Source organism: Heterodontus francisci, chromosome 34, assembly GCF_036365525.1.
Source record: "Heterodontus francisci isolate sHetFra1 chromosome 34, sHetFra1.hap1, whole genome shotgun sequence".
Lineage (NCBI taxonomy): Eukaryota > Metazoa > Chordata > Chondrichthyes > Heterodontiformes > Heterodontidae > Heterodontus > Heterodontus francisci.
In genome coordinates this window covers 3013720-3037823 of record NC_090404.1, presented here as the reverse complement: position 1 = coordinate 3037823, position 24104 = coordinate 3013720, and the positions used below count along the sequence as shown (strand labels likewise).

At 52.1% G+C, this 24104-nt stretch overlaps 1 protein-coding gene across 2 annotated transcripts in view; it reads right to left on the bottom strand.

Moving 5' to 3' along the window:
• The window catches only part of oxa1l (OXA1L mitochondrial inner membrane protein), a 36970-nt gene extending 16624 nt beyond the window's left edge, over nt 1-20346 (bottom strand). The window contains exons 1-8 of one of the 2 annotated variants that reach the window (XM_068014148.1): nt 20241-20346; nt 13845-13997; nt 11145-11484; nt 6358-6501; nt 5224-5309; nt 4176-4340; nt 2031-2135; nt 499-661 (exon numbers count right to left, since the gene is read on the bottom strand). In XM_068014148.1, the coding sequence (XP_067870249.1) occupies nt 499-661; nt 2031-2135; nt 4176-4340; nt 5224-5309; nt 6358-6501; nt 11145-11484; nt 13845-13997; nt 20241-20291 (1207 nt within the window). In that variant the 5' untranslated portion in view covers nt 20292-20346. The remainder of the gene's footprint in view (nt 1-498; nt 662-2030; nt 2136-4175; nt 4341-5223; nt 5310-6357; nt 6502-11144; nt 11485-13844; nt 13998-20240) is intronic. The other variant, XM_068014149.1, reaches the window with a different exon arrangement.
• Between the last annotated feature and the right edge of the window lie 3758 nt (nt 20347-24104).

The following is a 24104-nucleotide window of genomic DNA, read 5'->3' as shown; positions in this document are numbered from 1 at the left end:
CCCCACCTACCCACCATTTCCCCATACCCCCACCTACCCACCATTTCCCCATACCCCCACCTACCCACCATTTCCCCATACCCCCACCTACCCACCATTTCCCCATACCCTACCTACCCACCATTTCTCCATACCCCACCTACCCACCATTTCCCCATACCCCCACCTACCCACCATTTCCCCATACCCCCACCTACCCACCATTTCCCCATACCCCCACCTACCCACCATTTCCCCATACCCCCACCTACCCACCATTTCCCCACCTACCCACCATTTCCCCATACCCCCACCTACCCACCATTTCCCCATACCCCACCTACCCACCATTTCCCCATACCCCACCTACCCACCATTTCCCCAAACCCCACCTACCCACCATTTCTCCATACCCCACCCACCAACCATTTCCCCATACCCCACCTACCCACCATTTTCCCAAACCCCACCTACCCAGCATTCTCCCATACTCTGCCTCCCACTGTGGCCCACGCCTACCTGACTTCATGCTCTTGAAGAAGCCCTCATTTTGAGGCAGCAGGGAGGGGTCATGTTTGATTCGTTCCGGTATCTTCAGCTTCCTGCGGACGGCAGGGATGCGCAGGAACCCCACTTGGACCAGCGAGATGATGTTGGAGGTGAACCAGTACGTGAAGACGGCCTGGGTCACGGGAGAGTGCGAGAGAGAGAGAGGGGGAGAAGATTCAGGTGATGAAATCATTGCCTCACTTATGTAACATGTTGTTTAAAGCCACCACTTCCCCTTACCCCACAACTGGAGTAACTGCCATCAGTCTGGCCATCGTACCTCAGCAAGGATAGATTCGCCTTGGATAGGGGGTGCAGTACAGATTTAAGAGTACTGGAACTGAAAGGGTTAAATTCGGAAAACTGGACTACGTTTGCGTTGTCCACACGGGCTTCTTCCCATCTCTACATCAGAGATGTGTTGAAGGGGAAGCTAGATAAACACATGAGGCAGAAAGGTATGGAAAGATATACTTTGGGGTAGGATGAGGAAGGGTAGGAGGAAGGCTGATGTAGGAGATAAACACCGGAATAGACTGGCTGGTCCAAACGGTCTATTTCTATGCTGTTGATACTGTGCGAGTGCTATCAGAACATCTCTGAATTCTCTTCTCCCTCACATGCCTCCCTTGAAATATTTACCTCAGCCTCTCCCTGTGGTAGCAAGTTCCACATTCTCACCACTCTCTGGGCAAAGACGATTGTCCTGAATACCCGAGTGGGTTTATTGGTGACTATCTCATATTGATGGGTGGTCTCGCCTGATTAAAGGTGTGATCTAATCGAGGCGTTTACAATTAAAAGAGTTGATAGGGTAGAAAGAGAGAAACTCTTTTCTCTGGTGGTTGCGGGAGCCCAGGACAAGGCATCGTAACCGAAAAATTAGAGCCAAGCCGTTCAGGGTGATGTCAGGAAACACTTCTTCACACAAAGGGGAGTGGAAATCTGGGCCTCACTTGGAGCTTACAAGGCTCAGATTGACAGATTTCTATTTGGCAAAGGTATACAGGGACAGGGAGCAAATAGGGGCGATTAACAAACAAAATTTGACAACAAGTCGCATAAGGTATTAGGCCAGATGATAAAAAGCTTGGTCAGAAAGGTCAGTTTTAAGGAGTCTTAAAGGAGGTGAGAGGGGGTCCGGGAGAGAATTCCAGAGCTTAGGGCCCAGATGGCTGAGGTCAGGGCCGCAAATGGTGCAGCGATGAAAACCGGGGATGCGTAATAGGCCAAAACTGGAGCAGCAGGTTCGAGACATAGGGAAGGGACAGGGCCAGGGAGGATTTGAAAATCCTGTGGAATTCCCCACTTAAAAGCACTGTCAGAGCATCTTCCATACAGGACTGCAATGGCCCAAGAAAACAGCCAATCAACACCACCTCAAGCAGCATCTAGGAGATGGGCAATAGATGCCAGGGCCTTGCCAATAATGCGAGCACCACCAGACTGAATCAGAGGAAATTGCCCTGACATATTGGCAGCTCCAACAGCATACCACTCACCGTGGGGAAGGACATGGTGAAGGGGAGAATCACAAGTGGCATTATCCTGAAGACCACTTTCATGGTGCGAAGATTGGGATTGTCGACACCTGACTCTGCGCCCAGCTGGACAGAGAGAGAGAGACAGAAACATCACAACAGCATAATCCACAACTCGTTCAGAAAAAGAGAGACAGAGAGAGAAACATCACGACAACATAATCCGCAATTCATTCAGAAAAACAGAGAGACAGAGAGAGAAACAACATCACTACAACATAATCCACAACTCGTTCAGAAAAACAGAGAGACAGAGAGAGAAACAACAACACTACAACATAATCCACAACTCGTTCAGAAAAACAGAGAGACAGAGAGAGAAACAACAACACTACAACATAATCCACAACTCGTTCAGAAAAACAGAGACAGAGAGAGAAACAACATCACTATAACATAATCCACAACTCGTTCAGAAAAACAGAGAGACAGAGAGAGAAACAACAACACTACAACATAATCCACAACTCGTTCAGAAAAAGAGAGACAGAGAGAGAAACATCACTACAACATAATCCACAATTCATTCAGAAAAACAGAGAGACAGAGAGAGAAACAACATCACTACAACATAATCCACAACTCGTTCAGAAAAACAGAGAGACAGAGAGAGAAACAACAACACTACAACATAATCCACAACTCGTTCAGAAAAACAGAGACAGAGAGAGAAACAACATCACTATAACATAATCCACAACTCGTTCAGAAAAACAGAGAGACAGAGAGAGAAACAACAACACTACAACATAATCCACAACTCGTTCAGAAAAAGAGAGACAGAGAGAGAAACATCACTACAACATAATCCGCAATTCATTCAGAAAAACAGAGAGACAGAGAGAGAAACAACAACACTACAACATAATCCACAACCCGTTCAGAAAAACAGAGACAGAGAGAGAAACATCACTACAACATAATCCACAACTCGTTCAGAAAAACAGAGACACTGAGAGAGAAACAACATCACTACAGCATAATCCACAACTCGTTCAGAAAAGCAGAGAGAGAAACATCACTACAACATAATCCGCAATACATTCAGAAAAACAGAGAGACAGAGAGAGAAACAACATCACTACAACATAATCCACAACTCGTTCAGAAAAACAGAGACAGAGAGAGAAACAACATCACGACAACATAATCCACAACTCGTTCAGAAAAACACAGAGACAGAGAGAGAAAGAACATCACTACAACATAATCCACAACTCGTTCAGAAAAAGAGACAGAGAGAAAGAACATCACTACAACATAATCCACAACTCATTCAGAAAAAGAGACAGAGAGAAACAACATCACTACAACATAATCCACAACTCATTCAGAAAAACACAGAGACACAGACAGAAACAACATCACTGCAACATAATCCACAATTCATTCAGAAAAAGAGAGAGAGTGAAACAACATCACGACAACATAATCCACAATTCATTCAGAAAAACACAGAGACAGAGAGAGAAACAACATCACTGCAACATAATCCACAATTCATTGAGAAAACACAGAGACAGAGAGAAACATCATCACTACAACATAATCCACAACTCGTTCAGAAAAACACAAAGACAGAGAGAGAAACAACAACACTACAACATAATCCGCAATTCATTCAGAAAAACAGAGACAGGGAGAGAAACAACATCACTACAACATAATCCACAATTCATTCAGAAAAACACAGAGACAGAGAGAAACAATATCACTACAACATAATCCACAACTCGTTCAGAAACACAGAGACAGAGAGAAACAACATCACTACAACATAATCCACTATTCATTCAGAAAAACACAGAGAGAGAAACAACATCACTACAACATAATCCACAACTCATTCAATAAAACAGAGACAGAGAGAAACAACATCACTACAACATAATCCACAACTCATTCAGAAAAACACAGAGACAGAGAGAGAAACAACATCACTACAACTCGTTCAGAAAAACAAAGACACAGACAGGGAAAAACATCACAACATAATGCACAACTTGTCCAGAAAAACACAGAAAAGGGAGGAGGAGCTGACTGAGAAATAAAGAGAAAGTGAGGGAGGGAAGAAGAATGTGTGAGAGATTGGGAGTGTTTTGTTACCTCGAGGATGCCCCACATGCTGCTGGTGACGATAATTGGCAGCAGGTAGAAGGGGTCGGATGCCGTCAGGTCTGTGAACCACCAGAGGCCTCCAGTCTGCAAGCTGGGCACGGGCAGGTAGGCCATCTGGCGCAGTGCAACGAAGAATGAGATGAAGATGGGGGCCTGAGAGACAGTGAGAGTTAGAGAATTCAGTAAACAGCATTCAACCTATTGAGAGCTTCACACCGGGAGCGGGTGGGGGGGGGGGGGTGGGGAGCAGCAGCAAGGAATTGTTATTAGTCACTCACCACAGCGAGGAGTCTCTCACTGTCACAGCAGCTGCTCACTTTCCACTCATTCATTCTTTGTCGCTCTCTCTCTCGCTGTTCAAATGGACCAGACTGTGTGCTCTGTGCGCCTCCAAACATTCCCACTCTTGATCGATCTCAGGTCCGACACTCTCTCTGCTCACCCACCCCACTACCCATTCCCCAACCCGCCTTGGATTTGCTACTCATTGAACCGATTACTCCTCCTTTCCACAGGATCTGGGATTCTCTCCCCTTCCCGTCGGATTCTAACAAATCCCTGTCCCGTGCTCTCCAGCCCCTCCCAAGCCCCCCCCCCCACCCACCCCACTCCCTGCTGTTCTATTCAATTCTGCTTGGATGTATTCCTGGAGGTTTCATCAGGTGACCTTTAACCCCCAACACCCCCCGCTGCCCAGCTACCCACCCAGTGCTCCAGCCATTGGTACCCGACACGCCCAACCTCGAGGCACCCCTCCTTCCCTCGGCCAATCGGAAAACAAACAAGACTCTTCAGTAGCTGACAGGATGATTCTGGACTGCCCATCAAACAGCCTTCTTGTCCCCATGGCGATCTCATTCTAAAAGCAGCCATCACAAGAGTTCAAAGGAAGCAGCATGAAATGCCTGACTGAATGTTCTCCTGGGTTTTGTTGGAGATGAGCTACCCTACCCAGGAGAGTCCAGAGTAACCCGCGAAGGCTGGAAACCCGTGAGTCATGGCTAACAAACAGATAACAGACGTGACAAACACAGACCTGAATTAGGGGCACCAGGAATCCACGAAGTGGATTTACATCGTGTTTCTTCTGAAAGAGCACCAGATCCGAGTACGCTTTCGCAACTGAGAATGGGGGGAAGGGGGAGAGGGGAATGACAAGAGGGGTAGAGAGTGGAAAAGAGGGAGGAAGACAGAGAGTGATCATTACTCACTCAACACAGGGTCCCTGATCCTTTGCCCCTCAATCCCCAACCATCTCTTAGTCTGCACCACTCCCACAAACCCAGTTCCCAAGGCTCCCTCCCTCAATCCCCAACCATCCCTCAGTCCGCACCACTCCCACAGTCCCAGTTCCCAAGGCTCCCTCCCTCCCTCAATCCCCAACCATCCCTCAGTCTGCACCACTCCCACAAACCCAGTTCCCAAGGCTCCCTCCCTCAATTCCCAACCATCCTTCAGTCCGCACCACTCCCACAGTCCCAGTTCCCAAGGCTCCCTCCCTCCCTCAATCCCCAACCATCCCTCAGTCTGCACCACTCCCACAAACCCAGTTCCCAAGGCTCCCTCCCTCAATTCCCAACCATCCCTCAGTCCGCACCACTCCCACAGTCCCAGTTCCCAAGGCTCCCTCCCTCCCTCAATCCCCAACCATCCCTCAGTCTGCACCACTCCCACAAACCCAGTTCCCAAGGCTCCCTCCCTCAATTCCCAACCATCCCTCAGTCCGCACCACTCCCACAGTCCCAGTTCCCAAGGCTCCCTCCCTCCCTCAATCCCCAACCATCCCTCAGTCTGCACCACTCCCACAAACCCAGTTCCCAAGGCTCCCTCCCTCAATTCCCAACCATCCTACCTTCAGCATCCGCAGTATTTTGCTTTTATCCTACCTTCATGCCTGTGCTCTGACCCTTCTCACTCAGTCCTGTACTGCAACCCTCCTCCCTCCCTCAGTCCCTGCCCCTCCCTCCACTAGTGTCCCCGCACCACAGACAGGCAGAACACTCGTCAACCACTGACTCTGCACACAGAGACAGGCGGAACACCCGTCCCCCAGTGACCCTACACCCAGAGACAGGTGAAATACCCGTCATCCAGTGACCCTGCACCCAGAGACAGGCGGAACACCCATCACCCTGCACCCAGAGACAGAGAAACAGAGATCAACACTTACACTCAAATTTATTTCCACTTGTTTTCGCCTCGTTCATCTTGTTGGTCAGTTGTGTCATCGCAGGGAGGTGGTTGTTGAGTTTTGCTGCTTCTCGCTGTCCCTTAACAATGACGGGGAAGACCAGAGTACGAGCGAGTACGGTGCCTGCAAGGGAGAGAGTGCAGGAAAAAGAGTGAAAATAAAAGACAGGGAGAGAAGGGAGGGAGAGGAAGAATGGCGAGTCAGAGAAAGAGAGGGAAAAAAGAGGGGCGGGGGGAGATTAAAAAAAGTGGGAGAGAGGAAAACAGAAATGAAGGAGAGAGAGGGACAGAAAGGGGGAGGGAGGGACAGAAAGGGGGAGGGAGGGACAGAAAGGGGGAGGGAGGGACAGCAAGGGGGAGGGAGGGACAGCAAGGGGGAGGGAGGGACAGCAAGGGGGAGGGAGGGACAGCAAGGGGGAGGGAGGGACAGCAAGGGGGAGGGAGGGACAGCAAGGGGGAGGGAGGGACAGCAAGGGGGAGGGAGGGACAGCAAGGGGGAGGGAGGGACAGAAAGGGGGAGGGAGGGACAGAAAGGGGGAGGGAGGTACACACAGACACAAGCTTGGAGTCACTGATGGCCATTAGGAGCAGGAACCCTGGCTGATGTGATGGGACACAAACACACTGCTCAGACTCACGAGGACCTCCCAATCTCCAGGGCTGACACTATCCCACCACCACCACTCCCACCCCAAACAAACTGGGCCCCATCCTTGGTGCCAGTACTGAGGGACTGCTGCACTGTCAGAAGTAAAAGATCCTGCAGCCACTGTTGAGGGTATAACAGGGCCGATGCCGGGATGGTATTTCCCCCCTCGCTGGAGAGCCTCAACTGGGGAGGCAGGAGGTGGGGGGGGGGGGGGGGTGGGTGCACAGTCTCAGGACAAGTGATCAGCCATTTAAGACTGAGATGAGGAGGAATGTCTTCACTCAGAGGGCTGTGACCCTTTGGAATTCTCTACCCCAGAGGGTTGAGGATGCTCAGTCATTGAGTAGATTCAAGGCCGAATAGATTTTGGGAGCGGAATCAAGGATCATGGGGAAATCAAGCAGGAAAGTGGAGCTGAGGCAGATGATCAGCCACGATCTTACTGAAAGGCAGAGCAGGCTCACGGGGCTGAATGGTCGACTCCCGCTCCTTTTAACAGGGCCAATATTTATCCCTCAGTCACCAACGCCAGAACAGACTATCTGGTCATTATCACATTGCGGCTTGTGGGAGCTTGCTGTGCGCAAACTGGTTGCTGCGTTTCCAACATTACAAAAACAACCACACTTCAAAGACAACATCATTGGCCGTGAAGCAGTTTGAGACATCAGGAGGTCGTGAGAGGTGCTATATAAATCCACAGTCAGAAAACCTGGCTGACTCTACACCAGGGTCACAGATATCATCTGCACTCCTGCTCACTCCAGCCCCCGTCGAGCAGTATTAGTCAAGAATTGACCTGGAGCCACACAAGGAGACACCAGGGCTGATGTCCAAAAGCCTGGTCAAAGAGGTATGTTGCATTAAGGAGCATCTTAATGGAGGAGAGCGAGGCAGAGGAGGTTTAGAGAGGGAATTCCAGAACTTGGGGCCCCGCACTCTGAAAGGTACAGAGTATAATGTAGGGGAGTGTGAAGTTGTTCACTTAGGTCATTAAAAATAGAACAGCAGAATATTTTTTACAAGATGTGAAACTGGTAATTGTTGATGTTGAGAGAGACTTGGGGGAACTCGTACAAGGAACGCACAAAGTTAACATGCAGGTGCAGCAGGCTATTAGAAAGGCAAATGGCATGTTGCCTTTTATTGCAAGGGGATTGGAGTACAGGAATAAAGCAGTCTTACTAAAATTGTACAGGGCTTTGGTGAGACTGCACCTGGAATACTGTGTGCAGTTTTAGATTAGATTAGATTAGAGATACAGCACTGAAACAGGCCCTTCGGCCCACCGAGTCTGTGCCGACCATCAACCACCCATTTATACTAATCCTACACTAATCCCATATTCCTACCAAACATCCCCACCTGTCCCTATATTTCTCTACCACCTACCTATACTAGTGACAATTTATAATGGCCAATTTACCTACCAACCTGCAAGTCTTTTGGCTTGTGGGAGGAAACCGGAGCACCTGGAGAAAACCCACGCAGACACAGGGAGAACTTGCAAACTCCACACAGGCAGTGCCCGGAATCGAACCCGGGTCCCTGGAGCTGTGAGGCTGCGGTGCTAACCACTGCGCCACTGTGCCACATTTAAGAAAGGATATACTTGCACTGGAGGCAGTGCAGTGAAGATTTACTAAATTGGTCCCTGGGATGAGGAGCGTTGTCCTATGATGAGAGGCTGAGTAAATTGGGCCGATATTCTCTGGAGTTTAGAAGAATGAGATGTGATCTAATTGAGACATACAAGATTGTGAAAGGGTTTGATAGGGTAGAAGCTGAGAGATTGTTCCCACTGTTTGGGGAATCTAGAACACGGGGACACAGTCTCAGGATAAGGGGTCAATCATTCAGGACTGAGATGAGGAGAAATTACTGCACTCAAAGGGTTGTGAATCTTTGGAATTCTCTCCCCCAGAGGATTGTGGATGCTCCATCATTGAATACATTTAAGGCTGGGATAGATAGATTTCTGGTCTTGCAGGGAATCAAAGGATATGGGGAGCAGCAGGAAAGTGGAATTGAAGCCCATGATCAGCCATGATTGTATTGAATGGTGGAGCAGGCTTGATGGGCCGAATGGTCTACATCTGCTCCTAGTTCTTGCATTTTTGTGCCAACGGTGCAGCAATGAACATCAGGGAAGCAAGAGCCCAGAATTAGCGGAGCAGAGAGATCTTGGGAGATGACAGAGAGAGGGAGGAGTGAGGCCGTGGAGCAATTTAAAAACAGGGATGAGAATTTTGAAATCGGATTTTGCTTACCGGGAGCCAGTGTAAGTCAGGGAGCACGGGGGTGACGGGACAGCAGGACTTGGTGTAAGTTAAGACAAGGGCAGCAGAGTTTGGGATGAGCTCGGGTTTAGGGAGGGTAGAACAGGAGAGGCTAGCCAGGAGTTGGAATTGTTGAGTCTAGAGCTACCCTGTTAACTCTGCTTCTCTCTGCACAGATGCTGCCAGACCTGCTGAGTATTTCCAGCACTTTCTGTTTTTACTTCTTAAAAACCTACCTCTTGGACCAAGCTTTTGGTCATCTGACCTAATATCTCCTTATGTGGCTCGGTGTTATATTTTGTTGTCCAATGACCGTGAAGCGCCTTGGGACTTTTTATTACGTTAAAGGAGTGTTACGAAAGTACTTCCACATTTTGTTAAATTGCGAGGACTTGTGTTTTAAAACTGAAAAAAGGATTCCAAAGATGATGGACTTTGTTTTTTTTTAAAAAGAGGTCGTCGTAAGGTTTTTTGGACTTGGTTTGTAAACAGCCCTTACTGGAAGTCACCTGTCTCAAGATAATTACCCAGCGGGGGGGGGGGGGGGGGGGGGGGGGAGATGTTTACAGAGAAGTGACAGGTCAAGATTTATAGGGGTCAGGAGGCTTGACCCGAGATTGTTTTTGGTTTCGCTTTGGGCAGAGGTGGAGTTTTAAAAAAACAGCCAGGACAGCAGTCACCCCAGCTCAGCCTATTCCATCTCTTTGAGCAGCTCTTAGAAGCGAGTTTAAGAAAGAAATTGACAATGCATTCCTCCCGAGAGGCCTGCCTGAAACCCCGGTTGCTGCATTTCTCCTGAGACACTGGAAAAACCTGCTGGAGAAATACTCGAAGCCACCTGAACGAATTGCTCCAGAGAAGGATCCTCGTGACAGCCAAACCAAAAAAAAGGGACAATTGACATGTTGCCATATCTTCTCTTTTTTTCTTCAAGGATTAGCAAATACTTGGCCAAAGTATTCTTTCTTTGTAACAGAGCTCCGAAAAGAAAATCTCTATTTTTTTCCAAATAACATGTGTGTGTGTGTGAGGGGCAAAGGTAAAAGGGAACTTTCATATTTCAATCTGTGTGTTAATGCTTTGCTTCGATACTGGTTCTGTCTTGTTTTATGATAAACTGATAATTTTGTCTAGTAGAGAGACCTGGTTGGTGCATTTTATTCCGGGATACAAATAGAGTCTATGATTGAACGTATCGGTAAGTAGGAAAATATTTAACTATACGTTGGAACCTGTGGAGAAGTGGAACGAGAAAAGACATTACAGTCCTCCCACCTCGGTCGTAACTGGTGCTATATAAACTTGTTATTTTTGCAACAAAGGTGCGGATGAGGGTTTCAACAGCAGATGAGTTGAAGCAGGGAGAGACGGAGGAGGAAATAGACGGTCTTAGCGATGTGATGGATATGTGCTCAAAAGTCCATCTCGGGATCAAATATGACACCAAGGTTGCAAACAGTCTGTTGCAGCCTCAGAGAGTTAACTGGGGAGAGGGCTGGAGTTGGGAGCTAGGGAACAGAGCATGTTGCAGAGACTGAAGACAATGGCTTCAATACTTCAGTCTTCCTAATATTTAATTGGAGAAAACTGAAGAGTGGATGTCAGACAAGTAGCATCACAAATCAGAGGCAGAGGAGGGGTGGGGGTTGAAAGGCTTGGTAGTGAGGTCGAGCTGGGTGTTGTCAGCGTACATGTGAAAACTGACGTGTGTCTTTGCATGATGGCAGTGAGAGGCAGCATGTAGATGAGGTATAGACAAGAAGTCTCAGTGACTGAGACGGGGAACCAGGGGAAAACAGGTCAGAAGATGATTCTCGCCAGTGAATTAAATGCACTTACCGGCCACGATCGCACCCCACCAAGGCAGCCCGATATCCACGTGCATGAACTCCAGAAGGTTCTGAATCAAACCTACAGGCGTGTATCCGCCCAGGCCCAACTCCACCAGACCCACCTCCTGCAGAAGATCCCCAGCTGATTGGACGATCTCCGTGGAGAGGGAGGGGTCCAGGGACGATTGCACGATGTCCGCAGAGAGGGCGGGGTCCCCAGCTGATTGGACGATCTCCGTGGAGAGGGAGGGGTCCAGGGCCGATTGCACGATCTCCGCAGAGAGGACGGGGTCCCCGGCTGATTGGACGATCTCTGGAGAGGGGACTGGGCCAAGGGATGAATGGACCTGGAGAGGCAGAAAATGAACTCTCAAATATAGAGATTTGTCAGCCCGTTCCTGTATTTCCTGTTCCCCTCCTCCCTGTGATTCCCCTCCCCAGCAATTCCCTTGCCCCTGCGGGAATCATCGCACTATCCTTGTTGTCCCTGTACCCTCACTCATACCAAGTCCTGTTCACCCATCTTCACGTCTGTGCTCATTGACCTACACTGGGTCCCGGTCTGGCAACTCCTCAATTTTCAAATCCTCATCCCTGTTTTCAAACCCCACCATGACCTCACTCCCTCCTACTCTCTGTAACTTCCTCCAGGTCGACAACCATCAGAGAGGTTGGAACTCCTCCAATTCTGACCTCTTGCGTGCGTATCCCCCATTTAACTGCTCTGCCACTGGCAGCTGTTCCATCAGCTGCTGAGATCCTAAGCTCTAAATCTCTCTGCCTCTCTTTGTTCCTTCAAGACGCCCCCTCAAACTTGCCTCTTTGACCGAGTTTTTGCTCAGGTGCCCTAATATCTTCGTACGTGGGTCATTGTCAATTTTCTGTCTGATTTACGCTCCTGTGCCATGCCTTGGGGAAGGTTTTACTGTGTTAAAGCCTTTACATAAAAACAAACTAGCGCCTGTCTTTTTGTGGGATATGTCGAACATTCCTTGTTCCAGTCCTACTCAGGCCCCCACCCCCAACTCTTTTTCCACATTGTATCGGTGCCGTTTCCTGCTACTGCCCCCAACTGGAAAACTGCATCAACCTTGCTGTCAATTTCCACCCTTCTCTCACCTTTACATGGTCCATCTCCGAACATCCCTTCCCCTCCTCGACTTCTCTGTCTCCATCTCTGGGGATAGGCTGTCTACTAATATCCATTATAAGCCCACCGACTCCCACAGCTACCTCGACTACACTTCTTCACACCCTGCCTCTTGTAAGGACTCCATTCCATTCTCCCAATTTCTCCGTCTCCGACGCATCTGCTCTGATGATGCCACCTTCCATGACAGCGCTTCTGATATGTCTTCCTTTTTCCTCAACCGAGGATTCCCCTCCACTGTGGTTGACAGGGCCCTCAACTGTGTCCGGCCCATTTCCTGCACCTCCACCCTCACCCCTTCCCCTCCCTCCCAGAACCGTGACAGGGTTCCCCTTGTCCTCACTTTCCACCCCACTAGCCTCCATATCCAAAGGATCATCCTCTGCCATTTCCGCCACCTCCAGCGTGATGCCACTACCAGTCGCTTCTTCCTCTCCCCTCCACTGTCAGCATTCTGAAGGGATTGTTCCCTCCGCGACACCCTGGTCCACTCCTCCATTACCCCCACCAGCTCATCCCCTTCCCGTGCAATCGCAGGTGGTGTAATACCTGCCCATTTACCTCCTCTCTCCTCACTACCCAAGGCCCCAAATACTCCTTTCAGGTGAAGCAGCGATTTACTTGTACTTCTTTCAATGTAGTATACTGTATTCGCTGCTCACAGTGTGGTCTCCTCTACATTGGGGAGACCAAACACAGACTGGGTGACCGCTTTGTGGAACATCTCCGCTCAGTCCGCAAGCAGGACCCTGAGCTTCCGGTTGTTTGCCATTTCAACACTCCCCCCTGCTCTCATGCTCACATTTCTGTCCTGGGATTGCTGCAGTGTTCCAGTGAACATCAACGCAAGCTCGAGGAACAGCATCTCATTTACACTACAGCACGCTACAGCCTACCGGACTGAATATTGAGTTCAATAATTTGAGCATGACAGACGCCCCCCCGCTTTATTTTCATTTTTTTTTTAAATTTTATTTTAGTTTGTTTCATCATTCATTTTTAACATGTGCCCACCCACTGTTTTTTTCATACTTGTGCTTTGGGTCAGGGCTGTTCATTTTGCTGTCCATTAACACCCTCTCTGTACTAACGCTTTGTCTTTCAGCACAGCATTAACATACCGCTTGCCTTTGTTCCGTGACCTTCTGGTCAATTATTCTCTGTGACCTTGTCCTATCAACACCTTCTCTTTTGTTACTGATTGCCCCACCCCCGCTTTATTTGCTTAAAACCTATTACATTTCTAACCTTTGCCAGTTCTGATGAAGGGCCACTGACCTGAAACGTTAACTCTGCTTCTTTCTCCACAGATGCTGCCAGACCTGCTGAGTATTTCCAGTATTTCTTGTTTTTATTACAAACTGGTGCTGTCCGGTTCTAACTCACCAAACCCAGCCTCACCTCACCTCCCTCAGACGCCCCTTCCTTTCCCTCCCGTACGGGTCGACGAGCTTTAAAAAAAAACCCCAAGCTACTTCCGAATCAAGCCTTCCCCACTCTCCTCCTGCCACGTGTGTTCCTCTTTTAAAGAAAGAGAAGTCAGACACAGGCCCATACCTGAGATGGTGTCTCTGTGCTGCTGTGCCGTACCACAGTGGCTGCCAGCAGGAACTGGCCATGCCCACGCCGGACACTGCCCAGGAGGGCACGGGCACATGGGCCGCAGGAGGCCCTCCGTGTGTTAACTGTGTAGCTCCAGGACCTCTGCATCTGCAAGGGAAAGAATAAGAGACATGGGTTGTCTGGTTAATGGATGTGTTTCGGGCTGGAGGAAGGTTTGTAGTGGAATTCCCCAGGGATCAGTGTTAGGACACTTGCTTTTCCTGATATATATTAATGATCTAGACCTTGGTGTACAGGGCACAATTTCAAAGTTTGATATGAAACTTGGAAGTACTGTGAACTGTGAGGAGGATAGTGTAGAACTTCAAAAGGACAGAGACAAGTTGGTGAATTGGGCAAACAGGTGGCAGATGAAGTTCAATGCAGAGAAATGTCAGGTGATTCATTTTGGTAGGAAGAACATGGAGACACAATATAGAATAAAGGGTACAATTCTAAAGGGGGTGCAGGAGCAGAGGGACCTGGGTGTATATGTGCATAAGTCATTGAAGCTGGCAGGACAGGTTGAGAGAGCAGTTAATAAAGCACACAGTATCCTGGGCTTTATTAATAGGGGCATAGAGTACAAGAGCAAGGAGGTTATGTTGAACTTGTACAGAACACTAGTTTGACCTCAGCTGGAGTATTGTGTCCAGTTCTGGGCACCACACTTTAGGAAAGACGTGAAGGCACTGGAGAGAGTACAGAAAAGATTCAACGAGAATGGTTCCAGGGATGAGGAATTTCAGTTACGAAGATAGATTGGAGAAGTTTGGACTGTTTTCCTTGGAGAAGAGAAGGCTGAGAGGTGATTTAATAGAGGTATTCAAAGTCATGAGGGGTCTGGCCAGAGTAGATGGAGAGAAACTGTTCCCACTCGTGAAAGGATCGAGAACGAGAGGGCACAGATTGAAAGTATTTAGTAAGAGAAGCAAAAGTGACATGAGGAAAAACTTTTTCACACAGCGAGTGGTTAAGGTCTGGAATGCGCTGCCTGAGAACGTGATGGAGGCAGGTTCAATTGAAGCATTCAAAAGGGAATTAGACAGTTATATGAAAATGACAAATGTGCAGGGTTATGGGGAGAAGGCAGAGTAATGGGACTGAAGAAATTGCTCAATCGGAGAGCTGGTGCAAACACGATGGGCCGAATGACCTCCCTCTGCACTATAACAATTCTGTGAATCTGCCTCCACCACACTCTCAGGCAGTGCATTCCAAATCCTAAACAGTCACTGCATGAAAAGGTTTTTTCACATGGAGGAGGCCTTGTCGCCATTCCTGAAATGTGGTACCTAGAATTGCACACCAGACTCCAGCTGAGCCCGAAGGTGAGGCAGTAACTTACTGGATTTTCTACTCTATGTCTCTGTTAATAAAGGCCGTCGAGTCTTTCGAGGCGAGTAAAACTCCCGGGAGCGACGGCTTACCGGTCGAGTTGTACTCGGCCCTGTGGGACTGGGTCGGCCCAGACCTGCTGGAAGTATACGAGAGTATGCTCCTGGCCGGTAGCATGTCAGAATCCATGAGAAAAGGCATCATCACCCTCATTTACAAGCAGAAGGGGGAGAGGGTAGAAATCAGAAATTGGCGGCCCATCTCACTGCTTAATGTTGATTACAAGATTCTGTCCAAAGTCATAGCCAGTCGAGTCAAGTCTGCTCTGGAGCTGGTGATTCACCCCGATCAGACCTGTACTGTACCCGGCAGGAAGATCTCTGTTAGCCTCGCGCTACTCAGGGATACGATCGCCTACGTACGGGACAGGAGGGTGGACACCTGCCTCATCAGCCTGGACCAGGAGAAGGCTTTTGACAGGATATCGCACACCTACATGATGGACGTGCTTTCCAAAATGGGGTTTGGGGAGGGAATCCTTTGCTGAGTCTATTAGGAAGGATGCGAGCATAAGAGGGGTGACAATCCCAGGCAGCGGAGGCACTCAGGTCAAAACCTCCCTGTACATGGATGACGTCGCCGTCTTCTGCTCGGATCCGCTGTCCGTGCGCAGACTGATGAGCATCTGCGACCAGTTCGAACTGGCCTCGGGAGCCAAAGTTAACCACGGCAAGAGCGAGGCCATGTTCTTTGGGAACTGGGCTGACCGATCCTTTGTCCCCTTCACCGTCAGGTCAGATTACCTGAAGGTGCTGGGGATATGGTTCGGAAGGGCCGGGGCGTGCACCAAAACATGGGAGGAGCGAGTAGCCAAGGTACGACAAAAGTTGGGCATGTGGGGGCAGCGATCTCTCTCCATTGTGGGTAAGAACCTGGTCATCAGGGGCGAGGCGCTCACGTTGTTGCTGGGGATCTAAAATGGACCGGGTCCGGAGGGACACGATGTTCAAATCTCTGGACATGGGCGGGAAAAATGTACCCAACGTGGCCCTCATCCTGATGACCACCTTCGTGTGCGGCTGCATCAAGCTATGTGTAGATCCCCAGTACGCAAACTCCAAGTGTCACTACATGCTGAGGTTCTATCTGTCCCCGGTGTTGCGAAGGATGGGCCTGGTCACATTGCCGCGGAACGCTCCGTGAAGTTGGGCGGCGCCGTACCACCTATCCTTCGTGGAGCAGTTTCTGCGGAAAAACACCTTTGACCACCGGTCCATCAGGCAGTGGTCTGCACGGAATGTCCTCAAGGCCCTACGGGAAAAGGAAACGGTGGATCCTGTCGGATGGTTCCCCGAGCAGACCGTCAAAGTCATTTGGCGGAATGCCTCATCACCAGAACTTTCAAACAAGCACCAAGACGTAGCTTGGCTGGTGGTGAGAAGGGCCCTCCCCGTCAGATCCTTCATGCACACCCGAAGTCTCGCCCTCTCCGCACAGTGCCCCCGCGTTGGCTGTGGTGGGGAAGAGACGGTCGCCCACCTCCTCCTGGAATGTGCCTTTGCAAAGCAGGTGTGGAAAGAGATGCAGTGGTTTTTGTCAAGGTTCATCCCAAGCAGCTCTGTAACACAGGAGTCTGTGCTCTACGGGCTGTTCCCAGGGACGCACACCGAGACAAACATCAACTGCTGCTGGAGGACTATCAATTCGGTGAAAGACGCCCTTTGGTCTGCCCGAAACTTGCTGGTCTTCCAGCGCAAAGAGTTGTCCACCACCGAATGTTGCAGACTGGCACATTCCAAGGTCCAGGACTACGTGCTGAGGGACGCACTAAAGCTTGGGGCAGCCGCAGCAAAGGCTCAATGGGGAAAGACCACAGTGTAAGGTTCCCCCACCAAGCTGGACTGAGGGGCTGGATCCATGGGAAACCCCTCGAACTGTATCGTTAATATTCTGAATTGCTGTAAATGTAAAACTGTAATTGACATGACAATTGTGAAACGGAAGGGTTGGGAAGAAAGTCATGACAGTATTGAAAGAAACTGATCTCTTTTGCAATGTTTGTATTTTTTCGTGCTGTTTGGAAACTGTTTGGCAATGTAATTTTTACAGATTTTTATGAATAAAGTATATTTTGGAAAAAAAAAATAAAACTAATGTCCAAAGTCATAGCCAGTCGAGTCAAGTCTGCTCTGGAGTTGGTGATTCACCCCGATCAGATCTGTACTGTACCCGGCAGGAAGATCTCTGATAGTCTCGCGCTACTCAGGGATACGATCGCCTCTGTACGGGACAGGAGAGTGGACACCTGCCTCATCAGCCTGGACCAGGAGAAGGCTTTTGACAGGATATCACACACCTACATGATGGACGTGCTTTCCAAAGTGGGGTTTGGGGAGGGAATCTGCAATTGGATCAAACTGCTCTACACAAACATCAGTCGCGCAGTCTCAATCAACAGGTGGGAATCGGAAAGTTTCCCCATCCAATCTGGAGTCAGACAGGGCTGTCCTCTGTCCCCGGTCTTGTTTGTTTGCTGCATTGAACCCTTTGCTGAGTCTATTAGGAAGGATGCTAGCATAAGAGGGGTGACAATCCCAGGCAGTGCAGGCACTCAGGTTAAAACCTCCCTGTACATGGATGACGTCGCTGTCTTCTGTTCGGATCCGCAGTCCGTGCGCAGACTGATGAGCATCTGCGACCAGTTCGAACTGGCCTCGGGAGCCAAAGTTAACCACGGCAAGAGTGAGGCCATGTTCTTTGGGAACTGGGCTGACCGATCCTTTGTCCCCTTCACCGTCAGGTCAGACTACCTGAAGGTGCTGGGGATATGGTTCGGAAGGGCCGGGGTATGCACCAAAACCTGGGAGGAGCGAGTAGCCAAGGTACGACAAAAGTTGAGCATGTGGGGGCAGCGATCTCTCTCCATTGTGGGTAAGAACCTGGTCATCAGGGGCGAGGCGCTCACGTTGTTGCTCTACGTGGTGCAGGTCTGGCCCATACCCCACTCCTGCACTGTGGCAGTCACCCGAGCCATTTTCCTCTTCATCTGGGGATCTAAAATGGACCGGGTCCGGAGGGACACGATGTTCAAATCTCTGGACAAGGGTGGGAAAAATGTACCCAACGTGGCCCTCATCCTGATGACCACCTTCGTGTGCGGCTGCATCAAGCTGTGTGTAGATCCCCAGTACGCAAACTCCAAGTGTCACTACGTGCTGAGGTTCTATCTGTCCCCGGTGTTGCGAAGGATGGGCCTGGTCACATTGCCGTGGAACGCTCCATGCAGTTGGACTGTGCTGTACCACCTATCCTTCGTGGAGCAGTTCCTGCGGGAAAACACCTTTGACCACCGATCCATCAGGCAGTGGTCTGCACGGAATGTCCTCAAGGCCCGACGGGAAAAGGAGATGGTGGATCCTGTTGGATGGTTCCCCGAGCAGACCGTCAAAGTCATTTGGCGGAATGCCTCATCACCAGAACTTTCAAACAAGCACCAAAATGTAGCTTGGCTGGTGGTGAGAAGGGCCCACCCCGTCAGATCCTTCATGCACACCCGAAGTCTCGCCCCCTCTGCACAATGCCCCCGCGGTGGCTGTGGTGGGGAAGAGACGGTTGCCCACCTCCTCCTGGAATGTGTCTTTGCAAAGCAGGTGTGGAAAGAGATGCAGTGGTTTTTGTCGAGGTTCATCCCAAGCAGCTCTGTAACACAGGAGTCTGTGCTGTACGGGCTGTTCCCAGGGACGCACACTGAGACAAACACCAACTGCTGCTGGAGGGCTATCAATTCAGTGAAAGACGCCCTTTGGTCTGCCCGAAACTTGCTGGTCTTCCAGCTCAGAGTTATCCACCACCGAATGTTGCAGACTGGCACATTCCAAGGTCCAGGACTACGTGCTGAGGGACGCACTAAAGCTTGGGGCAGCCGCAGCAAAGGCTCAATGGGGAAAGACCACTGTGTAAGGTCCCCCCACCAACCTGAACTGAGGGGCTGGATCCATGGGAAACCCCTCGAACTGTATCCAGAAAATGTTGTGTGCTGTAAATGTCGAAATGTATATGGCCTGACAATGAAATGGAAGGGTTGTGAGGCAACTCATGATTGTATAGAAGGAAACTGATCATCTTTGCACTGTTTGTATTTTTTGACTTGATGCTGTTTTAAACTGTTGGGAATGTAATTTTTACAGATTTTTATGAATAAAGTATATTTTGGAAATAAAACAAAAAGTTAATAAAACTAATGAATCCATGTGCTTTTTTTGAAAAAAGAAACAGATTTCTCAACCTGTCCTGCTACTTTCAAAGATACGTGTGCATGCAGCCCCCAGATCCCTCAGTCTCTGCGCCAGCTGTAAAATTGCACCATTGTCCCGAGAGTGACAATGAGCATTTAAACAGCTCCTGATCACGAGAGAACACACAGGAGGAGGCCATTCAGCCTGAGTCTAGTCAGATCATTAGGAACAGGAGGCCATTCAGCCCCTCGAGTCTAGTAGGAACAATAGAAACAGGAGGCCATTCAGCCCCTTGAGTCTAGTAGAACAATAGAAACAGGAGGCCATTCAGCCCCTTGAGTCTAGTAGGAACAATAGGAACAGGAGGAGGCCATTCAGCCCCTCGAGTCCAGTAGGATCATTAGGAACAGGAGGCCATTCAGCCCCTCGGGTATAGTAGGATCATTGGGAGCAGGAGGTGACCATTCAACCCCTCGAGTCTAGTAGGATCACTGGAAACAGGAGGAGGCCATTCAGCCCCTCGAGTCCAGTAGGATCATCAGGAACAGGAGGCCATTCAGCCCGAGTCCAGTTGGATCATCAGGAACAGGAGGCCATTCAGCCCCTCGAGCCTAGTAGGATCATTGGGAACAGGAGGCCATTCAGCCCCTCGGGTATAGTAGGATCATTGGGAACAGGAGGAAGCCATTCAGCCCCTCGAGCCTAGTAGGATCATTGGGAACAGGAGGAAGCAATTCAGCCCTGGTTACCCTCCCTTCCCTCATTTGCCCCCGGTTACCAGCCGCCGGCTCCAGGTCGCGACCGAGTTCAGCGTCGTTCCAGCCGCCATCTTCCCTCCGCACCTTGACGTGCGCGATCCCGAGACCAGACGGCGAAACGTAACAAGCGGGCGCGGGCACGTCTGAGCAACACACAAGAGAGCGGAAGCTCGCGAGAGCCAGTGAAGGGGCGGGGCTTCACAGGGAGGCGGAGACAGGGACAAACCCCGCCCCCTTCACCAGCCCGGCCCGTCACAGTTCGAACCGCAATATGACGCAACAAACTCCGCCCCCCGCCACATCAGCCCCCCCCACCCACAACCCCACCCCGTCACCCACACCCACAACCCCACCCCGTCACCCACACCCACCCTACACCCACCCTACACCCCCCACCCACAACCCCACCCCGTCACCCACACCCACCCTACACCCACCCTACACCCCCCACCCACAACCCCACCCCGTCACCCACACCCACAACCCCACCCCGTCACCCACACCCACAACCCCACCCCGTCACCCACACCCACCCTACACCCACCCTACACCCCCCACCCACAACCCCACCCCGTCACCCACACCCACCCTACACCCCCCACCCACAACCCCACCCCGTCACCCACAACCCCACCCCGTCACCCACACCCACCCTACACCCCCCACCCACAACCCCACCCCGTCACCCACACCCACAACCCCACCCCGTCACCCACACCCACCCTACACCCCCCACCCACAACCCCACCCCGTCACCCACAACCCCACCCCGTCACCCACACCCACCCTACACCCCCCACCCACAACCCCACCCCGTCACCCACACCCACCCTGCACCCACCACCCACAACCCCACCCCCACCCTACACCCCCCAGCCACAACCCCACCCCGTCACCCACACCCACCCTACACCCCCCACCCACAACCCCACCCCGTCACCCACAACCCCACCCCGTCACCCACACCCACCCTACACCCCCCACCCACAACCCCACCACGTCACCCACACCCTCCCTACACCCCCACCCACAACCCCACCACGTCACCCACACCCTCCCTACACCCTCCACCCACAACCCCACCCTGTCACCCACACCCACTCTACACCCCCACCCCGTCACCCACACCCACCCTACACCCCCCACCCACAACCCCACCCCGTCACCCACACCCACCCTACACCCCCCACCCACAACCCCACCCCGTCACCCACACCCACCCTGCACCCCCCACCCACAACCCCACCCCGTCACCCACACCCACCCTACACCCCCCACCCACAACCCCACCCCGTCACCCACACCCACCCTACACCCCCCACCCACAACCCCACCCCGTCACCCACACCCACCCTACACCCCCCACCCACAACCCCACCCCGTCACCCACACCAACCCTACACCCCCCACCCACAACCCCACCACGTCACCCACACCCACCCTACACCCCCACCCACAACCCCACCCCGTCATCTTCACCCACCCTACACCCCCCACCCACAACCCCACCACGTCACCCACACCCACCCTACACCCCCACCCACAACCCCACCCCGTCACCCACACCCACCCTACACCCCCACCCCGTCACCCACACCCACCCTACACCCCCCACCCACAACCCCACCACGTCACCCACACACACCCTATACCCCCCACCCACAACCCCACCCCGTCACCCACACCCACCCTACACCCCCCACCCACAACCCCACCCCGTCACCCACACCCACCCTACACCCCCCACCCACAACCCCACCCCGTCACCCACACCCACCCTACACCCCCCACCCACAACCCCACCACGTCACCCACACACACCCTATACCCCCCACCCACAACCTCACCCCGTCACCCACACCCACCCTACACCCCCCACCCACAACCCCACCCCGTCACCCACACCCACCCTACACCCCCCACCCACAACCCCACCACGTCACCCACACACACCCTATACCCCCCACCCACAACCCCACCCCGTCACCCACACCCACCCTACACCCCCCACCCACAACCCCACCACGTCACCCACACCCACCCTACACCCCCCACCCACAACCCCACCACGTCACCCACACCCACCCTACACCCCCCACCCACAACCCCACCCTGTCACCCACACCCACCCTACACCCCCCACCCACAACCCCACCACGTCACCCACACACACCCTATACCCCCCACCCACAACCCCACCCCGTCACCCACACCCACCCTACACCCCCCACCCACAACCCCACCCCGTCACCCACACCCACAACCCACCCCGTCACCTTCACCCACCCTACACCCCCCACCCACAACCCCACCTCGTCACCCACACACACCCTAATCCCCCACCCACAACCCCACCCCATCACCCACACCCACCCTACACCCCCCACCCACAACCCCACCCCGTCACCCACACTACAACCCCCACCCATAACCCCACCCCATCACCCACACCCACCCTACACCCCCCCACCCACCCACCCTACACCCCCCACCCACACCCCGTCCCCCCTCCCCGTCACCCACACCCACCCTACACCCCCCACCCACACTCCGTCCCCCTCCCCATCACCCACACCCACCCCCCACCCACACTCCATCCCCCAACCCGTCACCCACACCCCGTACCCCACCCGGTCACCCACCCCCACCCTACACCCCCCACCCACACGCCGTCCCCCTCCCCGTCACCCACAACCACCCCCCACCCACACCCCATCCCCCACCCCGTCACCCACATCCACCCTGCTCCCCCCACCCACACCCCCGCCACCTCACCCCCTCCCCCACCCCCACGCCCACACCCTCCCTCCTTCACCCCCTCCCTAACCTGCTCTCCCCGCCCACACCCCTCCCCCTCCTCCACACCTTCACCCCCATCCTCCCTGCTCACCTCTCTGACACCCCCTCCCCTCCCCAACCTCTCCCCGACTCCCTACCCCACCCCTTAACCGACCCCCTCCAACTCGCTCACCCCCTCTACTGACAGCACCCACCATTTCCCCCCTCCCCTCCCCCAATGCCCCCCCTTCCCTCTGACCCCTTCCCGTGCCCACTCACTCTCCTCCCCACACGGCCTAACAATCCCCAGCAAGTCCGGAAACAATTGAAATTTAAATTAATTTTAAATTTTAAATTTTAAATTTAAATTAATTCCCATCCTTGTTATAAAATCCTTCCATGGCCTCATCCCTCCCTATCACAGTAATCTCCTCCAGTACCTACACCCCTCCCTACCTCTGTAATCTCCTCCAGTCCCTACACCCCTCCCTATCACAGTAATCTCCTCCAGTCCCTACACCCCTCCCTATCACAGTAATCTCCTCCAGTCCCTACACCCCTCCCTATCACAGTAATCTCCTCCAGTCCCTACACCCCTCCGTATCTCTGTAACCTCCTCCAGTCCCTACACCCCTCCCTATCACAGTAAACTCCTCCAGTCTCTACACCCCTCCCTATCTCTGTAATCTCCCCCAGTCCCTACACCGCTCCCTATCTCTGTAATCTCCCCCAGTCCCTACACCGCTCCCTATCTCTGTAATCTCCTCCAGCCCCTACACCCCTCCCTATCTCTGTAATCTCCTCCAGCCCCTACACTCCTCCCTATCTCTGTAATCTCCTCCAGGCCTACACCCCTCCCTATCTCTGTAATCTCCCCCAGTCCCTACACAGCTCCCTATCTCTGTAATCTCCTCCAGTCCCGACACTCCTCCCTATCTCTGTAATCTCCTCCAGCCCCTACACCCCTCCCTATCTCTGTAATCTCCCCCAGTCCCTACACCCCTCCCTATCTCTGTAATCTCCTCCAGCCCCTACACCCCTCGCTATCTCTGTAATCTCCTCCAGTCCCTACACTCCTCCCTATCTCTGCAATCTCCTCCAGGCCT